Raw genomic sequence first — 22,333 nt, 5'->3', positions numbered from 1 at the left:
TTCACATGGAGTTTGGCCTAGACTATGGTCTCCAACCTAATTCACAGGTCAAATACAGCCCGAAGCATATTTACCTGGGTTGCATAGCTTGATTTCTTTGACATGTTTTTCATCAATATTTGAACTTTCAAATCATATAAACTTTAAAAAATCAAATAGAATTAATAGATCTTACTACAAATAATTTTTTATCAATATAAAAACCTATTTGAAGAAAAGATTTTGTTAAATTTTTATAAATTGCAGCCAAAAAAGAATTTTCAATATTAAAAAGCTTGAATGGAGAATATTTTCTATTCTTACTTCTACATATAAAAACACAATTGCATCATGGATGAGGACAAAGTTTACAAATATTTAGGATTCCAAAAAGCCAAACTTACAAATCAAACACACACTAAAATAATACATCAGCAGATTAAACTAAATGCAAATAACACAACTAATGCAAACACCACATATGTTGTTCCAGTACTAACTTATTCATTTAGAATTATACAGAACTAGAAAAACTCCAAACAAAATTGGCCAAATAAATTTAATTACTGGTATTTAAAATGCCAACAATTTAAATGATTGTACTATAAGCAAACAGCAATTAAAACAATTAACATTTAAAACACTGATTAGACTAATAATAACTAATAATAATTGCACATTATAATCCACCTGCTGAAGCTGGAAAGTAAGACTGATGTCTTTTTCCACTATTTACTTATTTATAATCATTAAATAATGTTATGATAGTTAAATTTTACTGCCACCAACACCACAATTAATATATCCCACAAAAACAATCATCAAAATTACATATATATTATTAAATATTTTACATGTGTATTTTAACTCATGTTTTTAGACTTGCTTTGATAACATTAAATGACTGATAAAAATATCCAAGGGTTACAATAAGCAGAGTCTACTTTATATGTTTTGATTTTTATAAATTATAATAAATGATATGTTGTTATTATCAAGTGAAATGCCATTAAAATTTATTAAATAACTTTAAAATAATGAGTATTTAATCTTTTGCTAGGTGCGACCCCATTTTCAAGATGGTATTTTTCTTATGTACATCATTGCTTCTAAGTGCATATGATCAGCCTGAAGAGTAGATGTATTTTCAAAGGGATATGTGCACTAAATAACACCAGAATGAGGAGTTTTTTGGTTTCAGAAAACAGTTACTTTTTTCAGAAGAAATATGTATATAAACAACCCAAAGCATGCTCAGCAGAAAATAATGACTTAATCAACACCTAATCACTCGCTGAGAGATTTATTCTTTAAACAAACATTTTCAATCCAATCAATGGATCACCATCAGGATAATTATGTATAACCCATCCTAATTACATATTGCACCTGCTTGTGTTACATGGATCTGTGAAAAAGATGTTAGTAATTCGTTCATTTTTTCCTGCTATTTTTATCTTTCTTACCTTATTTTTGTTAATAAACATTAAGAATTAAAAAATATATTTATTTTTAAATAAAAGCAAACATTTATTTATATTATAGATAATTATAACTGTGTTTTTATATTTTTTACTAGAAAAATAGATTGGTTCATTTTTACTACTCATTTATACAACTTTTACGCTTTTAACTGCAAGTATGATATTTTTATTGGTTCATAAGACTACAAGACATGCTTTGCATTCTTCAAGATCATTCGGGAAAGGTGGAGCAAAATGCAAAACTACTATACAAGACGAAAATGAAGGCAACCTAGGTGCAAAAAAATTTCAGAAAAAGTGAACATTAAAGTGAATTGCAATGTGTGTTTCCAACAACGACAACTAATAATGTTCAAAGTAGTGATATGTTATACAGTCGACCCCCCTATAATTACGGTCCCTATAATTACGATTCCTATAAAACTGCGAAAAAATTGTGACAGTATCCGTAAAAAATGGTAAAAAAAACTCCTATAATTACGTAAAACGTCATCGGGCAGCTGAACTACTTTCCCGCCGTCCGTAGCGCCACGCTACAGAGAGATTTCTATCGTCTGGACAGTATTATATAAATTATATATAAATTAGGTACTGTACATATAATTATATATTAATTATATATAAATTAGGTACTGTATATATAATTATATATTAACTTAATTTATTGTAACTTTATTATAATTATATATTTTTTTCCCGCTGCGTGGCATTATGCTACGGAGATTTTATGCTATCTATCGTCTGTACAGTATGTAAATTAGCTACCGTAAGTCTAATACAGTACTGTAATTTTATACATTTCTTGTGAAAGAAACATTTCTTATTCAACAGCGATAAAAATTATTTATATTAATGATGTCTCCGAAGTTCAACGAAGTTTTCGCAGAAAAATAAGTTATCATAAGCGGTTTGGTGTGCTGCTTCATGACGAAGACAAGCTTTAGCAATGGCGATGTCGAATGGTGCACACTCAGTAAGTAATCCTACAATTTTTTGTTTATAGCGTAGTTTATATGGATTATTTCCAAAAAAAAAAAAATATACGTATTTTGGAAATGTTGAGTCGGATTAGTCTAGAATCGATTAATTTTATGGAAGAAAACCTTTCAATCAGCCGTAGTCCGTAAACTTCACACGTGTCAGGCTGTGATTAGAAGGACTCTTAAGAAATCAGATTCCTAAAGAATGGAACGCATCTATGATCTTATAGGGGGGTCGACTGTATTGTAATTTTACCCTATTTTCCTTATTGCTTTGTATTTTTTTCATGTATATTATTATTTTTTCAAATAATTATAACATGATAATTAAGAAAAATGATGGTAATTATTATTTAACCTGAAAGAAAAAAATTGTCCATCCCCAGAAATGGTTGCGCCTGCTTGTTTAAAAATACATATTGCACCTGACAAAAGGTTAAAAATTTTTTGAGATAAATGAATTTTGAGAGAAAATTCGTTTTTTGTCTTTTGAAAAATTTTTCAAAAGACAAAAAACAAATTTTTACCAAATTTTTACCGAAATTTATTACCGAATTTTATTACCTAAGAATGATCACATCTCTCTCCAGAGTCATTTCCTTTCGCAGGGAACTCATCAGATGTGTCACTGGAAACTACTATAAAAAATTCTTAATTGGTGAAAAAAAATAATGTGATATGGAGGTATAAAAGGAGTGACTCAAAAATAAGGGGGTCATCGAGCGTTCACAAGAGTATCAATTAAGTGCCAGGATTTCATACTCTGTGGTGTTTAACAACTTTGAACTCCTGATTTTTATATCCTCCAATTTTCCTGGGTTTAACCGCCATCTGAGAAAAGGAACAACACCTCCCTAACAGCTCCAACCGACCGAACAAACGACCGACCACCTGAACTGACGAACAACCAACAAACGTCAGAAAAAGTCCTAGTTCTGAAATCCACACAATTACGTATTGTACATCAAAGGTATATATACCAACTCATGATTTCTTGTAAACTCTCTTGACCACTATTCAATAGCATAGAGCTATGTATTTTTTTTTTTTTTTGTTGAATTAAATCAATTATTTTAGTTGTTAATCTTGTATCTGAATGAAACTTAGTTCACACTGAGCGCAATTTGCTGGCAAAAGCAAAAAACCCATTAAATGAGTCATGTTTGACCGGTTGTTCACTCTGTTTTTCACTTTTGCCAGTGAATTGCGCTCTGTGTGAACTAAGCTTGAGTCCCTTCCGATCCGTCTCTCAACCCTCCTCCATCCCAAATCTGATCGCCCATGTACGTAACTGCTTGCGTGAGAATGAGACCACTATTGCAATCGTATGTCAATTCCGACATACTGGTGTCATCCTGACAAGGCACATGACGTGGTGCTGCCCTATCTGGTAACATTTTATACTGTAAAAAGGTAATGTAAAAGATATATAGTTTTTTAACTTACGAATCTGATGTAGAAGTTCTTCTTGCTGAAGCAGAAGGATGTGTGCTTCTATTATCAATGCCTAAGCCACGTGTCAAAGTTGGTTCTACAAAAATTCTTTCTGGCTCTTTCTCAACACACAAGAAATTTAAAATATGATCCAATGTTAATTCTCCCGATGTTGTCATCTCTTTTAAAAACTGAAAGAAAAATCAATTCAAACTATGAAAAAAATCAGTTTATTACATTAAAATGCAAGTTTGAATTTTAACAAAAAAAAAAAAAAAATATATATATATAATGTATTAATATATAATATAAGTATATAAGTAAAAATATATACTTATATATTTTATAAAAATATATACACTTATATATTTTTAAACTTATTGAGTTGCAATTTGAAAAAATTTTAGATCTATAAATTCCTACTGCAGTCTGTCTGACCATCTTTCCTTAATCTCAGGAACAAAGTTAGATAGATGAAAGCTAAGACCAAATATGGAAACCTTAAGAGCAGGAGGTCCTGATTAACTATATATGAACTTCCAATGCAAACCAGAAGTTGTGTTATTTCAATTTAAAAATTCTTCCCTGAAAGGTGTTAGATAGATGACCAGCATTACTCTATTGTTAAATGAAAAGTATAATATACAGGGGCAAGTCATTACTAATTTGAGGTGGAGAGACTATATTTTAAATTAAAAAGTTACGATTAAAAATTGCATCCCAGCATTGTGATGGGTCATGAAATCTCATGCCAAGAGTTAAGGCTAAATACTGGAAATTCTCTTTAATTTGAATTCAGATAATTCAAAATCCTGTTAGTTCATAACTGTACTATTTGTCCCAGCTGGGTATATAGAGGTTTCTATGTTAAGGAATTCAGTTAGTTTGAAATACGGCTACTTTAACTCAAAAAAAAATTTTTGGGGGATTTTTGGATGTTTTTTGTCTCCAAATTTTTTCAAAAATTTTTTCCCGCGCAAAAAAATTTTATCGCAATTTTAATCTACCTTTAATGACGCACGATTAACGCTTAATTGTTGTTTAATGGGATTTTTATATCAAATTTCATTCATCGTTCTAAAGTTCTAGTGCACGGATTTTACTTCGGTAAAGTTATTTAAAGCTAGTTTCTGATGTCAAAAATGACCTCCAGTAGTTTTTTAATTTTTTTAATTAATAGATTTTATTATATATACGTTTAATTAAGTCGGGGTCAGAAACCGCAATAAAAAATGTAATTTTTTAAAAATATTTAAAAATATACAGCCAGCTAGTATTCACCCTACTATAAACCATTCGCCTCCTATAGGTTTTGAGAATGTCCCAGGAAATCCAACACCAGCTGTTCTCAAGGTCATCCATCTGTTAAATACAATTTACTCATTGGCATCAGATTCCATGGAAAGGCAAGACAATGGAAGTTAAACTTTGAAGCTCTCTTCAAAATTAAAGCATTTCTTTTGTTTTTTTTTTCAGTTTTAAGTATTTTTTATGTTTAATTAATTACATTAATATTAAAAATTGGTGGAGGTCCAAGGAGTTAAAGTAAAAATTCTGTCTAAATTGTGATATGCATATATTAACTTGTACAAAGTTGTATCAAAGTTCACTTGTTTCCATATTATAAAAGAATAACAGACCACAAACAACTCTAATCTGGTTAACATGGCTTTGCTTTAACAGTAACACATTTTACGTATCACCTTACCTATTGATTATCCTTTTTTTCTCTTATAAAATATGGCTGAGTTTCAGGGTTGCAAGAATGAGCTAAAAATAGCAATTTGAAACACAGTCAAACCTCAGGTTTCAAAATTTGTTCCTAAAATTTGTCCTTAAACAAAAATAAATTTTCCCATAAGAAATAATATAAAATGGATTAATCCATTTTATATTATTTCTTATATTATTTCTTATTATTTTCCAAATCCCAAAACAAAACTTTTTTTTTTACCTTTTTACCTGTATTTCATGAATAAAAATGCCTATAAAGGCAATATAAAAATAATAAGTCAACACCCAAGGGGAAGTGGAAATGTGTCAAGTTATCCAATATGACAACTAAAAGGAAGTTGAAAAAACCCACAAAACTACAATTAGGAAAATACAGTAATGCTTTATACAGTACATTCAATGTATCTCTCGGACCATCCATCACTGGCATTAAAGTTGGTTTCTACTCCAAGTACATCAGCAATTTTCATCACTTTTTGTTTCAGCATCAGCCCTGAAACAGGAAGATTCGATGAATGAATTTGCTTTAGCCAACATACCAGAGTATCTTCGACATCTTTGTACGGTGATTTTCTCTGGTGTTTGAGACATCTACGATAAAGACCCAAGAAAAGTTTCCTCTTTTTTCTTCAGAATTCCCACCAATGTTGTTCTTGGAATGTTTTCTTGTTTTGCAAATTTGTCTTGCAAAGTTTTATTACATTCAAATTCAGATACAAGTTCATATTTTCCTTCAGCGTAAAAGTTGTTAGGTTTCAGATACTCATTTCTAACAGAAACATGAAACACTTGCTGCAAACAACACATGAATGAAAGGTGAGAAAATGCAAAATTGGATTCTGCTGTGACATTAAGCTGTGTGGTGTGAACTCATTCTTTTCAGATGAGGAGTCAAGTTATCAGACCTCTAAACCAGTGTGGGGCAAAAAAAGTATGTTGATTTATCCAGTAGTGACGAGTTAAACGGTGTTGAGTAAACCAGAGTTTTTTTTTAACATTAATGCCTATGTAAGTTGGCCGGGACCACAGAAAACTGACTACTTAACTGATGGTGTCTAGTTATACCTATGATGACTTATGCAAACTCGACTATATATTATTATAAAATATTATATTATAAAGCAAATAAATATCTATATTTATTTATTCTATATATATATATTAAAAGCAAAATGTTTCCAAATCAATCAAGACAGACAAAGACAAGTACTTTATCCTTACTTTCTGACATATGATTTTATTGATTTGATTTCAATTTTAATTAATTAATTAATTTACAGTAGATCCCCCTATAAGACGGTAGATACGTTCCGTTCTTTATGAATCAATTTTGTAGGAATCATCGTTTACGGACTACGGCTGTTTGAAAGGTTTTCTTTCATAAAATTAATCGATTCTAGACTAATTCGACTCAACATTTCCAAAATACGTATATTTTTTTGGAAATAATCCGTATAAACTACATTATAAACAAAAAATTGTAGGATTGCTTACCGAGTGTGTACCGTTCGACTACGCCCGTTGCTAAAGCTTGGTTTCATCGCGGAACAGCGCATCAAACCGCGGCCGCAATTTCTGATATTATTTTTCTGCGAAAACTTCGTTGAACTTGGAGACATCATTAATATAAATAATTTTTATGGCCGTTGAATAAGAAATGTTTCTTTCACAAGAAATGTATAAAATTACAGTACTGGACAGACGATAGGTCGCCTAACTCGCCGTAGCGTGACGCTAGACAGCGAAAAATATATATTTAATTATAATAAAGTTACAATAAATTAAGTTAATATATAATTATATATACAGTACCTAATTTATATATAATTAATATATAATTATATGTACAGTACCTAATTTATATATAATTATATGAACAGACGATACTAAACTCAATTTATCCGCCTAAACGTCCGTAGCGTGGCGCTACGGACGGCGGGAAAGTAGTTCGGCTGCCCAATGACGTTTTACGTATTATAGGAGTTATTTTTACCATTGTTTACGGATACTGCCACAATTTTTATAGGAATCATAACTATAGGAAACGGTTTTATAGGGGGATCTACTGTAATTAATTTTGTGGTTCCTCCATAACGGACTTATTTCAAGAGAATATAGAGTAACTCCCAGTGTTTTGCTCTGCACATTTTTCCTCTATATTATTCCATTGAACTCTCTCTTAGCCTTAATTTTAGTTATTAAGTTTATTTTTCTCATGTTAGTTATTAAGTTCTAAATACAGCAGAGCCTCGAAAACTCAGCCTAATGTGGACCGAAAGGTGGCCGAGTTTGTGAAAATGCCGGGTTATCGGGAATGGGGTTAAAAAAAATAAGTATGAGTGTTTCCTCAGAAAATACTGTACTGTACTTGTATGTATTGTTTACTTGAGAATACAACAGAGAATAAACTTCCCAAACACCCTTAAACAAAGGAAAAGTACATCTTTTATGAAGGCATAGAGCCTTTACTACATGAAAATGAAAATTAATGTATACACTGTGTACAGTAATTTACCTGATAAGACAGACCTCAGAAAAATACTTTATGAGGCATAAAGCTGTCTTTATCATGAAAATTAATTAACTAAGGATTTTTTTGCCCTGCCAGGGTGTGGCCGAGTTATCCGGAGTGCCGGGTTATCGAGTGCCGAGTTTTCGAGGCTCTACTGTACCAATATTTTCTACATATGATAACTCTGTATACATTGCTATTCTGTAATAATATTTCATTGTTATTCTGTATTAATGTTATTAATGTATTAATTATTCTCTCTGTAATATTTTGTATTTAACTGACAGTTTTGTATACACTGTTAATATGTACTATTGTAAAATGTATATAATTTTTCTCAGCTGTGCTCATGCGGTGCTGAGTATATGCCTCGAGCACCTAATAAAAATGATTGATTGATTGATGATTGTCTACAAAGGCATTATATGAGGTGGGAATTGATTCCTTGGTGGTCCAAAGCTGATCGAGGTTATTGGAATAACAACTCCAGTTTGTTGAAAAATGTAAACGAGGGGTGCCTGAGAAAGATAGAGTGATTGAAATAGGAGCGTGATCACTGGTTAAGGTGTCCATGCAAGGGCTCCACAAGGCAGAACATAATAGGTCCAGGGAGCAAAGGTCAGGTCTATAGATGATGATCTGTTTGAGTGGAAATAAGTTGGTTTCCCTAAGTTCCAACAACATAAGTTCATGGATGAGAACCAATCAAAGAGGGTGCAGCCTGCAATGTCTGGGCATTTGCACTCATTATCCCAATGAGGACGATGAGTGTTCCAGCCCCGAACACTATGCGAGGGTAGTGGTTGCCCCGCAAAAGGGGGTCCAGTGAAACAGATGAAAGGACGCCGTGTGGGGAATAAATTTTAACAAGAGAGAGAGAGGAGCCTGTGAAAAGTATACCAAGGTCTCTTGATATTCGGTACCTGTGATCTTAGGACCAGGGGGCAGCTGGTGGGCAGGCCACCAGTGAGAGATCACTGTTAGGAGACCCCCACCCTGAGCAGAGGTGTGATCATGGCAGAAGAGAGTGAATCCTGGAATGGAAAAGACCCCTTCAAGAGTTAGCCACGTCTCCTGTACCAGGAGGATGTCCATGGTACATAGCGAAGACGCCGCCAAAAGGAGATCACATTTAGAATGAAGTCCTATCACGTTCCAGTGTATCAAGTGGAGATTTTGCAAGTTGCTTGAGGAGTTAGACATTATGCTTGGGGGTGTTGGGTGGGTGGCGGCAAAGTTTAGCCTGCTCAGCTGGGGAGGCAATGCAAGGGTCATCTACAGGGGTTACTCTTGTGGACCCCGTGGAGTACATTAGGTCCATGTCCGAATTTGGACCTTCTGAGTCGGATGCCGCCAATGGATCAGTGGGACGAGGTTTAGGTCCTTTCTTCTTCTTTGGGAGTTGGACGGGAGTCAAAGAGCCCGCCAGGTGGGAAGAGCACTTATGTGACATGGACACAGTCAGATCCTTGTCCAGATTCGGCTCACGGAGGGAACCCTGAGTTGGGTTAAGTGGGGTAGGATGAATAATTGAGCGAAGAAGACTTAAGTCTGTGCATAGCTTCTCCACTATGGATTCCAATTGGGAAATATTATTGGTTGGGTCAGAATGTTATCTGTCTGTTCAATAGTAGAAAGAGCTGGCTGCTTTTCACAACGAGGGGTTCTCTCGAGCAGTTTTGGGGGGAAGTTGAAGCCACTCTTGCATATGATTTTGAGGAGTTGTCCTGTGAGCACTTAGCTTCTAGATAAGAACAGTGCTGGGTGATGCTGAATTTCAACAGGCGTGCCTCTTGCTGATAGGCTGGGCAAAAGGGAGAATCCGCAGAATGTTCTCCTCTGCAACACACACAGCCAGCTGCAGCGGCGGTACATGCAGTCGGGTCATGGTCAGCCCTGCAAGTGGCTGACCATGACCCAATACATGACCCAATACATTTGTGACCCAATACATGACCCAATATATTTGTAGCGGCTGCGGCACATTGTGGGTGAGTGGCCAAAATGTGAGGCATCGCCTGCATTGGTGTGGGCGAGAAATATATCAACATAGGCTACGTTACTATCTATTAATAACATTACCACTCACAGTGGTAATGTTGTTAATAGATAGTAACGTATTCCAGCTGGAGGCACTGGCCACAGAGAAGTAAACAGTGGAGCTAGACACATTGTTATCCCTGTCCAGTCGTGTGAAACAACGTATCTCTAAGATTGGAAGGTGGGAGTCCGAAAAGATATCATAAATTTCTTGGGCTGTGATCGACAGATCCACCCCACAAAGGAGGTAAGTGGTGTGGGTGCAGTCCAGGGCCAGTGGCCACAGACTGGTATCCCGGCAATATCAGGAATACAAAAAGCTGAATCTGCGGCCTGGTGATCCTGAGTTTTGATTTCTTCTAATAATCAGAATTGCTGCAAGATGTCCGCTACGGGAGTACCAGACATCTTGCAGCAATTCTAGTCGGGGGAAATGCAGTTTGAGAGCCACGTGGAGCTCAGCCAGATGAAGACGTCTCTGTCCTTCCAGGAAAATTGTATAGATTTGATCCGAAGGAAGGGACGAACGGATGGAGAAGAGTTTCTCCAATTCCGACAGAGGAAAAATAAATCTTAATTTGTCAGAAGTTATGAGTGCTTCTGATCCCGATGATGGCTGCTAAAGGCACTCGTGCGAGGGCAACGCCATAACCAAGTCCAGAGGAGAAGCCACTTCGGCTGAAAGAAAGAGAAAAACTCCTACCTGGGCAGAGAAAAGACCAAAGAGGAAGACCAGGAGCTAAAGAATAAGAACTGCAGTAAAGTTGACGAAAGTCGCAGGAAAGAGGTACTTAAAATCACTGAAATCAAGGAACGAAATGAGCACACCAAGATGGTGGTTAAATTTCGTGCCTTTTTCCGTGTCCTGACCTTCTTATATAAACCTTGGTCATACTCGCGGAGTTAGCGCCATCTGTTGGACATAAAAGCCTTAATCCTAGATGATATCTTTCAATTTATATGAATGTTTAACAGAATAATATACAGCCTGTGTCCACCCTGAAGTTCCATTCTAAATATTGATGAAAGAATTTTTGAAATCAGATGAGTAGTTTCGGAGATTACCCTTACAAACAAACTTTACCTCTTTATATTAAGTACAGGTAACCCCCATATAACACGGTAGTTACGTTCCAAAAAATTGCCGTGTTATGCGAATCGGTGTTATGCGAATCAAAGAACTAGTACGAAAAGGAGGGTTAGGTTCCAAAAATTAAAAAACATGCTACTGTATTTTCATAATTAAGTTAAATATCTTTATTAAAATTTTCTTAAGTGATACATATTAATATAAATTAAACAATGTTTTCTTTGTCATCACTAAAAGCATTATTAACCGAGAGCATTTTATTTTTGCAAGTTATCGTTATCCTCTGAGCGTTTTTCTGCATTATTTTCAGATTCATGCTTTACCTTTTGTAAAAAGTGTATGTAATTTTAGATTGCTTGCTTCTAGTTAAAAGATCTTTATAAATTTCCTTATATGGTGCTAAGCACTTATGGAATAAGGGAAAAACATCTGGCAACACCAGAAGCAGAAGCGTCAAGATATGGCACAATTGAAACAATTTTCGCGAAGGACCTTGTGTATGGAGACGAGAAAAGAAAATTTACACATTGAAGTACAAATAGTTCACGAAAATAATAATTTTTGTGAACTATTAGTACTTAAGTATGTAAAAATTTATTACATTTCATGTTGTACGAGGGTTTTACCCATTTCTCGAACCGTGTCAGAGTGAATCCGTGCTATAAAAGTACCGTGTTATACGGGGGATGGTACCAATTCTCGAACCGTGTTAGAGTGAATCCGTGCTATAGAAGTGCCGTGTTATACGGGGGTTACCTGTATAGATGTTCCAAAATGGAACATACAATTTTCGAATATTTTACATTTTTAAAATTCAAAAAATAATTTAATTTTAAAATAAATTGAAAGAAGCATGTATATTAAATAAATAAAATATAAAATGGAAAGAGGCAAAAGTCATTAAAATGGTGCAGTCTCCATCCATTGGTGGAAATTTATAAAAGTAAAATGAAAAACTGTTGCCTAAATGCTAGGAATGCTAAAGCGCTTCCAACAGCATGGAAATATATAATAGAAAAAAGAATGGGTGCTTATAAAAACCCTTAAATCATGTTTCTTTCTAATTAGCTTTGTTTACTACGTTTTATTTGTTTATTAATTTATTTATTTATTTTATTTAATATACACACTTCTTTCAGTTTATTTCAAAATTTAAAACATTCGAAAAAGGAACGTTCCATTTTGGAACATTTATAATATTAAAACCACTTGCCGTTCTTGACCCAATATTATAATATATACCTATATTAAATAGCTTGAAAACGTTGGTGTATGGTTTATAAAGCATTACCAAAACATTTAAATTATTACATGTATAAAAGTTATGTTCTATTAATTAACAAATTTCTTTTACCTTGACTTCTTTTTCTTGTTATAGTGTAGGACTCATATTCAATACAAACATCAAATTTCGTTCGACTAAACCACGTGACAGGAAACCTAATAAAATGTTGCCAAATTCCGACAAAAATTACTACTAGGCGAACCTCCGTTTTGAGAAATCCTAATATAAAAAAAGAAAACCACAATGTGACTAAAAATTAATTTTTTTAATATAGGATTCCAGAAAATTAGATGAATTTTTATATATTTTTAACAAAAGATGATATTCGATTAGAATGTGAGAAGGATGTTAATCATAACATGATGCTTTTTTTTTTTTTTTTAACTCTCCGCCCCGTGGGTACTAAGAGGGCTTCTTTTAGCAAGTCAATTATGGATTCGGCCAGGCCCACAATGGGGCCGGGTGGTGAGGGACTGAGCCTAACATATCCGGACGGAGCACCCCCGAAAAATTCCTGGGATTTTTCGACTTGGATTCCCCAGAGCGGTATGCTGCCATCTTGACCGTTCGGCCATCCGGACATCCGTAACCTAATGGTTGTTAATTACAGAAAATAAAATTTTTATCGTGAAAAGAAAAAAATGTGAGGTCTGAAACATAAACCCATTTACAAGCATTACGATTTTGAAGTTATTCAATTAGATTTTTGGCAAAGCTCTTCTAAGTCATTCGAAAAAGTGCCCCCACGTAACAAAGAAATGTCTGAATAACATCGGCATTATTAAATATCTATCTTAACTATACAAATTACTTTCTTTTCTTTCAATAAGTGATTTTCTAAGTCATTCTCCTGCACTAAGGTGTCGACCTGAAAGAACTGTAAAGAATTTTTGACAAAGCAGTAAGAAATATAATCAGGATAAACTTTCCTCGTATTGAGGGTTTCCAATAGGCTAGTCACGTGGAGTTTTCCAGATTTTCTTCGTGTTTTTAACATCTAAATAGGAGCCAGTTCACCATAGAATGTCCTGCCGGGAGGTATTTCCTTCGAAAGATTGCCCATGTTACACGTTGCCACAAACAAAGAATATTATAAAATTCAGAAGTACTGTATATGCAGAAAGTATAAATGAGTCCTTACAGTTTCGAAATCCGAACCCGTAAAAATTCGACTTTGCCTTTATACCACTAAATCGCTTTTTGTAGGCCAAATTCGTATATGTTCATTTAGCAAAAATTTCTAGCTATCGAAGGTTAGCGCTTTCTCCAATTTTGGTTTCAGTAACACAAAATTCATTTTAGAAAATTTAGTTTTATTGTTTTTTCATTTTAATTTACCGTTTATAAATTATATTTTTATGCAATACATAGTATTCACCGTAGAAATTGAAAAGATTTCTTTCTTAGAAAGAGATTTTAATCTGAATTATTAATTAAAGGTTCTTCACACCCATAGGCTTTTTCTTTTTAACTCTTTCCGCCCTATGGGCACTAAGAGGGCCTCTTTACGCAAGCCTATTATGGGTTCGGCCAGGCCCACAATGGGGCTGCCAGGTGGTGAGGAACTGGGCCCGACATATCCAAACGGACCACCTCCCGAAAAATTCCTAGGGATTTTTCAACCCGTTCGGATTCGAACCCGAGTTCCCCAGAGCGGTAGGCTGCTACCTTGACCGCTCGAGTGTCCGTGGTGTCCGAGAAGTGGGATTTTAAGTCCCCAATCTCCACCAGGTCAGCGAGCTTACATTTGTAATTTTGTGATTCTTTTCGGAGCATTTTAGAAAATTTCAAAAACGTAATACTTTACGTATAAAATTTTTCAAAAATTAACGTAAAATATTTGTTATATTAGAAATACGGATAATAGCATAAATAACAAATTTAATTATACTTTTTAATAAAATTTTACTTTGTAAGTAAAATGATATAATAATGATTATTCAATAAATCATCTAGTCATGTATAAACGCGAATCACTGAGAACATTTAAATTCTATCAAATTGAATTAAATACAGTACAGTAGAACCTCGAAAACTCGGCTCTCGATAACCTGGCACTCCGGATAAATCGGCCACACCATGGCAGGGCAAAAAAATCCTTAGTTAATTAATTTTCATTATAGACAGCTTTATAAAAGTATAAAAGCTCTCATAAAGTATTTTTCTGAGGTCTGTCTTATCAGGTAAATTACTGTACACAGTGTATTCATTAATTTTCATTTTCATGTAGTAAAGGCTCTATGTCTTCATAAAGGACGTACTTTTCCTTTGTTTAAGGGTATTTGGGCAGTTTATTCTCTGTTGTATTCTTAAGTAAACAATATATACAAGTACAGTACAGTATTTTCTGAGGAAACACTCATACCTTATTTTTTTTAACCCCATTCCCGATAACCCGGCATTTTCACAAACTCGGCCACCTTTCGGCCCACATTAGGCCGAGTTTTCGAGGTTCTACTGTATTAGGAAACAGAAAGAAAAGCCCACATCAGAAAAAAAATTCGTTTTGTTTATAGAAATCTTGTAAATTTGCATTTGAGAAGAATCATTTCTTTTAGAATACTTAAGTCTTTCATGAAATTTTAAGTACTGTATTCCAAAAATGATAAAATTTCCTGACATTTTAGTTCTCGCTTTTCTTTTTGCAACGTTAAGATAAACGCTGCAGTCTTATTAAACGAGCTTCAGCCAAAATTCTGTTAATGCGACTACAGTATATTCGGATTTTGTATTAACTTCTTTGTAATATACTACAAATTACATATTTTAAATATATTCTTATTTTAACAAGAAGCTCCAAATTTCTCTCGTTTTGCATTTCAAAACTAAATAAATTTATCCTCGTACTGTATCATACGAACCATTCACATAGCTTTTTATTTTGAAACCTATTTAGTTAATAGCCTTTAATTATATGTCGGAGAAACTTCTAAATGAAAAGATACTCTATTTGAAATTATAAAAGGCTCGAACTCGAAAAAACATGAAGTTTACTGCATGTAGTACAGAGAATGAAATCTATACCGTGACCTTAGAACTAAGGAACCAATATAGCGGCTCCATAAGGAACATTGGGGTCCTGACCTTGTGTTTATAGACTTTGACCCTTTGAATTTGTCGCAGTGTCATCTATCGTAACTTTTTGTAGCGAATAAAGGAATTAGGTTACCGCTCTGGGAACCTGGGTTCGAATTCGCATCTTTTTTACTTAACTCTTCATTCTAAGAACACTAAGGCCTTTTTTTCTATACCCATTGAGTTCGGCCAGGATCACAGTGAGGGCGACCGGAAGTTGAGAGACGGGCCTGACCACCCATGAAAAATTTTCGAGTTCGTCCCCTGGATTTCCATAGTTGGAGGCTCACCAGTAGCCAAGCGATTCCATTCCCTGAACACTTGGAGTTCGGTCGTGGGTTCGCGCCTCGTCCTGATGGGCTGGCCACGTGTTTTCCGGTTTTTTCCACGTCTGTAACGCCTGAATAGGGGCAAGTTACTCTTAATTAAAAAGACCTCCCGGAAGGCATTCCGCCTAGGCAGATCGCCCAAGTGTTGCGTTGCCGTAACTTAATTAAGCAAAAAAAGAAACGTAGTAGTTGGATGACGCCTTAACCCGACGTTTTTAACCTTTTTCTAATAGTGGCATCCCCAACTTGGTAATTTTTTTTGCGGCACAATACTTTAACAATGTAGAGTTTTTGCGCCTTTCGTACGTTTTACACGCAAGAAGTTTTTTTAACTCTTTCCGCCCTGTGGGCACTAAGAAGGCCTCTTTTTGCAAGCCCATTATGGGTTCGGCCGGGCCCACAATGGGGCTGCCGGGTGGTGAGGGACGGGGCCCGACATATCTGAGCGGACTACCCTCGAAAAATTCCTAGAGATTTTTTCGACCCGTTCGGATTCGAACCCGGGTCCCCCAAGGCGGTAGGCTACCACCTTGACCGCTCGGCCATCCGGCCGCTACACGCAAGAAGCGTTGTGGCACTGCTCGGACACGAGAGGATAATATATATGCACGAATTTGCGTTTTATTATTTCTTATATATTTTTTAAAAATGGTTGTATTCATTAAATTTTATTATATCTTATATACATTTAAGATCTGTTGTATGATAAGTTGCATTTATTAACATAGGCTGTAGTTTTATGAAAATGGCAACGTTTAGTAATATGGCAAATATGAATGCTATTTTGTTTTCGTTTAGAAATGCTTCTTCTAGACTCAGAAACAACTCGATTTATCGAATAAGTAGAACATACATCGAAAATCCGTCGAGAAAATCTTGCGACAGACTTAATTCCATTACCAATCTTAAAATACCATTTTGTATTCATCTCCCAAGGAGATACTTATGCTTACAGAAGAATTTATCAGAGGAAGAAGTAAAGAAAAACGTAGACAATTTATCGGAAAAATTTAGTGAAGCTATCGGACTACTAGAAGATGCTGTAAGTGGATGTCACTTGAGATATTTTTTATATTTCTCAGGCTCGTGTGGGATAAATTCTTCCCCTTAATTTTTATGCCAGTTTACTACATGATTATGCATAAATAAATGAAATAAATAAATATATATAATATATATACTATATTGTATATTTATACATACTGTGTATGTATATTATATATACACAGTATATATGGTAAAAGTTCATCCTTCATACATGGTGCATTTTTTTTCCTAAGTTTACTTCTAAGACAGAATTTGTAATTGTTCTTTTGCACTTTAGGGAATTGAAACAGGATTCTTCTGGGTACTTTCTCTTTAAATATACTGTCAGTCTCTAATATATACACACTAAACTGATAAATGAAGGGCATCCATCTTTTTGATAATTGGAAACTACAGCTTCTTGGATGAACATTGGTTCATAAAGTGATAGATATATTGGTGAATACGGATGCTCCTGCTTGCTGAGGAGTGTTATTTTTTGGGCCGACAATATATACATCTGATTTAACTTGTTAGATAAATTTTACAGTGAATTAACATGAAACTTTGTGAAATGTAGTTTTATGGAAGAGTAATTAAGATGCAATTGATATTAATATTAAACTGTGCAAGAAATTTTAAAAGTTTATTTTATTTTTTTGACTTTCTATCATAAATTTAATTAATTAAAACAATTTTATTAAAGTTTCTATTAAATTTCAATTTTCTATAAAAAGATATATTCTCTTCATTCAGTTCATTCCGATTATTTCTTTTCATTTATCTGATAATGGTAAGCACAGTCAATAATTTTGTTTCTGTTAATGTTCCATTGCTTTCAAAGCTGTTATAAATTAGAATTTATAATGTTTTCTACATAAGTTTTTTTTGAAGAATTAAATATTTAACATCCACAGTTAAACTGAAGGAACTTTAATTATATTGAGTTTTCTTCTGATAATTCTTATAAGCTAGTGGACAACCCATGGCATTGTGGTTTTGTATAGAATAAGTTAATTTAGAATTGAAAATTGGAATTTAACATCTGTCAGAAGTTATTTGTAGTCTAGAGTTTAGACTAGTGTTTCTCAAACTTTTTGCTCATGCAACTTTTGTTAATAATGGTTCTGTGACCTAAATGTTTGACATAAAATTTTTAAAAGCCCTGGTAAACTGGTCACTGTTTATATAATATATATTAACTGTTTCTGCCCTTTGGGCTCTAATAGGGTCTCTTTTAGCAAGCCCATCATAGGTTTGGCTAGGCCTACAATGGAATGACTGGGTGGTGAGGGATGGAGCCCGACATATCTGGATGGACCACCACCTAAAATATTCCTGGGGCTTTTCAACCCATCTTGATTTGATCCCGAGTCCTCCAGAGTGGTAGGCTGCTCAGCCGTCAGTTGCTGTATATTATATAACAAAATAAAATTATGCATTATTGATAACTTAAGTGTAAAATGTAACATTGAGTACTGTACATTTCTGTTAAGAGTGGTTCAAGTTGATGTCAATTTGTAACAAATTGAAGTTATTTCAGTTTTTATTATTGAAATTTAACCATTAAAATATGTAAGGCTGACAATTGCAAATAAAACATACTGTCGAGGTTATTCAGGAGTCTATTTTACTTTGAAAAATATACAAGTTTACTTACCAAAAAAAACTCAATGAACCCTTTTTTAAAATGTACTTTTCAGATTGTAAGATATACAAGTTTACTTACCAAAAAAAACTCAATGAACCCTTTTCTCAAATGTACTTTTCAGATTGTAAGATGATTTTGTTAATTTCATTTTGTATCTTGTGTATAAAAAAAAAATTAAAATTTTAATGCGACCCATAGTTTGAGAAACACTGAACTAGGCATAGGGTTAATGTGAAGGGCTGGCCGGAGATATGGAGTTCGTAAAACTTGTGTACCACTTACTCGGCAGCTAATCGTGAGAGTAGCCCTCGGCTGTCTAAAAGGAGGTTTTCTATTAATAATATCGAGTGTGGAGGGACTTACATTGCTAGTAAAAAGGTGGAGGAGATGATTCTCCTGTCAGGACAATCGAGTCTCCTGTCAGGTTCCCAACACTAGTTAATCTTATTTTAACACGGATTAACACGCGTAGCCACGGAATTGCGAGTATGAGGAATATAAGTACTTTGAGTAGGCAGAGGTGTGAATATTAATCATCAAAAAGGTCATATTTTTGATGATTAATATTCAAAAAGTTTGGCATGCTTTGCTATTTTTCTTAGCTGTAATTATAGTATCAATGATAAAAATATTAAAACATAGAATCAAATTTTTTAAGAATTCAAAATTTCAAGATTATAAACAGCACTCAATAGTTCAATTAAAACTGGATTGTATAACAGGAAAACTGGCTGTGTCAAGCATATGACACACAGCAACTTCAAGGATGATTATATATTGCAGTTATTTGTGAGAACCTGGACTTCAATTTAAACAACTTAAACTAAATAATAATATAAATTTTCAATAATATAACTTTGTCGGCAGTGTTATCTGTCAACTTTCACACTGGGAGCATCTCTTTCCACATGTTCTCAGTGTCGACAGAGAATCTTTCCCACGACCTCTTGACATGCTGTCCTGATTTTACCACTTTAATATGACAACTAAAGGCCAGCCATGTCAGTCATTACCAGTTCCTCCACGACTCAGTAATCATCGCCAGTTCCTCAACTGGGCAAATTGTTTCCTGTGCCTCCATTACTCTATTGTCAGATACATTGTTTTTGCTCCATTAACTGATACTTCAGCAATTTCTTCTACAGATATGTCATCCCTCTCACCTGTGCCATATTACCTACTGTTAACATCTGGAAGAAGAACTATTGTCAAGAGCTTTTCTCTTATCGACCTGCCAGCAAGCTTCAGATTCCTAGAACTCCTCTACAAGATATTTATCAATTCACAATCTACTGTGAACTCTCTTTCTCTCCCATGTACATCTGATTTATCTGCACGTACAAATTCCTAATTGAATCAGTAGTCTTATCATATTAGTCTTACGTGTAAAAATCCTATGAACAAATAAATAGATATTTGGTTTGTATAACTTGTTTCTGAGTGTATTACTTCTGCCTCACTGTCTCATAGTCCTTCTCCATCCCAAATCTGATGCTTACGCACACAACCGCTCATGAGACCAATAAAAAATCAAATTGCTGTCGCAGCTTGTGTGTCGATAGAGAGACAGTGGTATCATCCTGACATGGCATCAAAGAGGTGCCGACCCTCCGGTCACATATTTGTTACTTTTATTTTTCATCACCTATGTGGGTGATATATATAAATCTTGTAACTTTGTACTCACTTTGTCATTATTGTTATTATTTTTTATTAATTTACCTATATTTATACATTTTTTATGTATTTTGTATGTTATTTTATTTATGCATATTACATTATTTCATTTTATTTAAATTTGAAATGATTGGCATTCTATAATTATATTCTTTTCTTGCATTCTTAAATTAACCATCCAAGTTGTAATGTTAAATAGAACTACCATATATCTGCGTAGATAAGATGATAGTTGAATCATAAAAATAGACCCCCAAAATCTGGGGTCATCTTATAGGAGACAGATAAAAAAANCAAACAGTATAAACTAGTTTATACTGTTTGCATTAAATTTCAAGCAATTTAAAATAATTCATTAAATTTTGTTAGTAATCTAAGGCACATTTATATAAGTATATGGAATATTAATATTAGTTTTTCTTTTAACATTACCATCAATCAATTAATTAATTTTTAATCAATATTTTCATATTTTACAGAGACAGTCATTAGGCACTGTATATTTTAGTGAAGATATGAAAGAAGCAGAAGATACAGTTTCATCAGTTTTAAATGATTATAATAATCTTCTAGGAAAACTTCATGAAACTCAAAGGATAAATGTTAATAGAACTATTGGTTTAAAAATGCATGAATTGAAGGCACAACTTCAGTTGATCAAGGAAATGTGTCGAGAATAAATTATCTGTAATTACTATTTAAATGAAATTAATATTTTGTTAAAGATATTTATGTAAATTTCAAAACAAATTTTTCATGTAAGAATTGTTAATTATAAATATATTTTAAATTCATGAGTTATATATATTAAAACAAGCTTGATTTTATTGTTAAGGCAGCTGTACACATTCAGTATTTGCCAAATGCTAAATAATTGCATTTTGCTAAAGTATTTGCTTAAGTGTTTGTCATGTGGTGAGTACACATGCACACACATCATTTGCCAAGCATTAGTTCATTGTGAGAATGACAAATGATTCTCTGATATCTAGAAAATGGACAGTTTTTCAACAATAATTTTTCCTGCTACATTTGTATTTATTAGTAGTTCATAGCTATTAATGAAAAATGAGCAAATCAGTTTGGCTTACCCTACCCCACTTTTAATACTCCAATTTTCTACTTTACTTTGTTATGACATGATCTAAATGTTACTATTAACAAGTCTTTTTTCAATTTGGTGAAGAATATTTTCCACCTTGATTAGTTTCATTAGACCATCATACTTTTCCCATTAACAATAAAGTCATGCTAGTCATCTAATTCAGTTCAGTAGAAAATTTTTGAATTGAAATAATGTGACTTCTAGTCCAAACTGGAAGTTCATATATAGTTAATCAGTGCCATTCTGGTCTTGGCTTTCATCTATCTAACTCCATTCTTGAGATTAAGGAAGGACAGACAGGCAACAGATGCAAGTGGAAATTTACAGGTCTGTAACTTTGAAAATTGCAACCCAAAAACAAGAAAATACACAAATGCACAGAGACAAATATTCAACCCCTTTGATTTGACACAATTTATCAACAAGGAGTGGAAAGTGGTGAATACTGAATATTTGTCACAAGGTAAACCATCCATACTACTTTGTGTTGGCCAGACGTTTGCTTAGCATTTGGTTAATACCAAATTTATGGAGCCACCCTTATAATGAAAAGAAAATAAGCTATTTACAATACTTTGTTAAAGAACAATAATTTTTTGTTGATTGTTATCAAAATCTTTTGAATGTAGAAAATTAAGTATTGAAATAAAATTTCAGAACAAATCAATTTTTAATTTCTATGCATGTAATTAATTTTTTCTTTTATATTTAAATTTTAAAAAATACTATATTAATTTAGCTAAATTAAAAGCCTAGAAAATAGTGCTTTTTTATGGAAAACTAGATTGAGATGTTTAATATTTTGAACCTAAATCATCATTAAAGTCTATTTACACACAACAGTGACGTGACCATGCTCATAAACTTTTCTGAGGATGCTATGATAGCTATATGTTTGGATGAAGAAGAAAAAGAAATGTAATCAAGAAAGC

At 33.7% G+C, this 22,333-nt stretch overlaps 2 protein-coding genes across 2 annotated transcripts in view; one reads left to right on the top strand and one right to left on the bottom strand.

The window, feature by feature from the left end:
- LOC111627759 (ATP-dependent RNA helicase TDRD9-like) overlaps positions 1–12,757 on the bottom strand; it is a 164,513-nt gene extending 151,756 nt beyond the window's left edge. Inside the window, exons 1-2 of the mRNA XM_023371388.1 lie at positions 12,608–12,757; positions 3,890–4,068 (exon numbers count right to left, since the gene is read on the bottom strand). Coding sequence (XP_023227156.1) covers positions 3,890–4,056 — 167 coding nt within the window. The 5' untranslated portion in view covers positions 4,057–4,068; positions 12,608–12,757. The remainder of the gene's footprint in view (positions 1–3,889; positions 4,069–12,607) is intronic.
- A 3,858-nt stretch (positions 12,758–16,615) lies between these two features.
- On the top strand, positions 16,616–21,993 carry LOC111627777. The gene is made up of 2 exons (XM_023371421.1): positions 16,616–16,984; positions 20,776–21,993. Exons 1-2 carry the CDS (start codon positions 16,682–16,684, stop codon positions 20,974–20,976), a joined length of 504 nt encoding a protein of 167 aa, XP_023227189.1. The 5' UTR covers positions 16,616–16,681; the 3' UTR covers positions 20,977–21,993.
- Positions 21,994–22,333: the final 340 nt, after the last annotated feature.

Source organism: Centruroides sculpturatus, unplaced genomic scaffold (assembly GCF_000671375.1).
Source record: "Centruroides sculpturatus isolate CEXI.00-Female unplaced genomic scaffold, Cexi_2.0 scaffold387, whole genome shotgun sequence".
Taxonomy (NCBI): Eukaryota; Metazoa; Arthropoda; class Arachnida; order Scorpiones; family Buthidae; genus Centruroides; species Centruroides sculpturatus.
The sequence above is the reverse complement of the archived record's forward strand: the minus strand, read 5'-3'. Positions and strand labels throughout refer to the sequence as shown.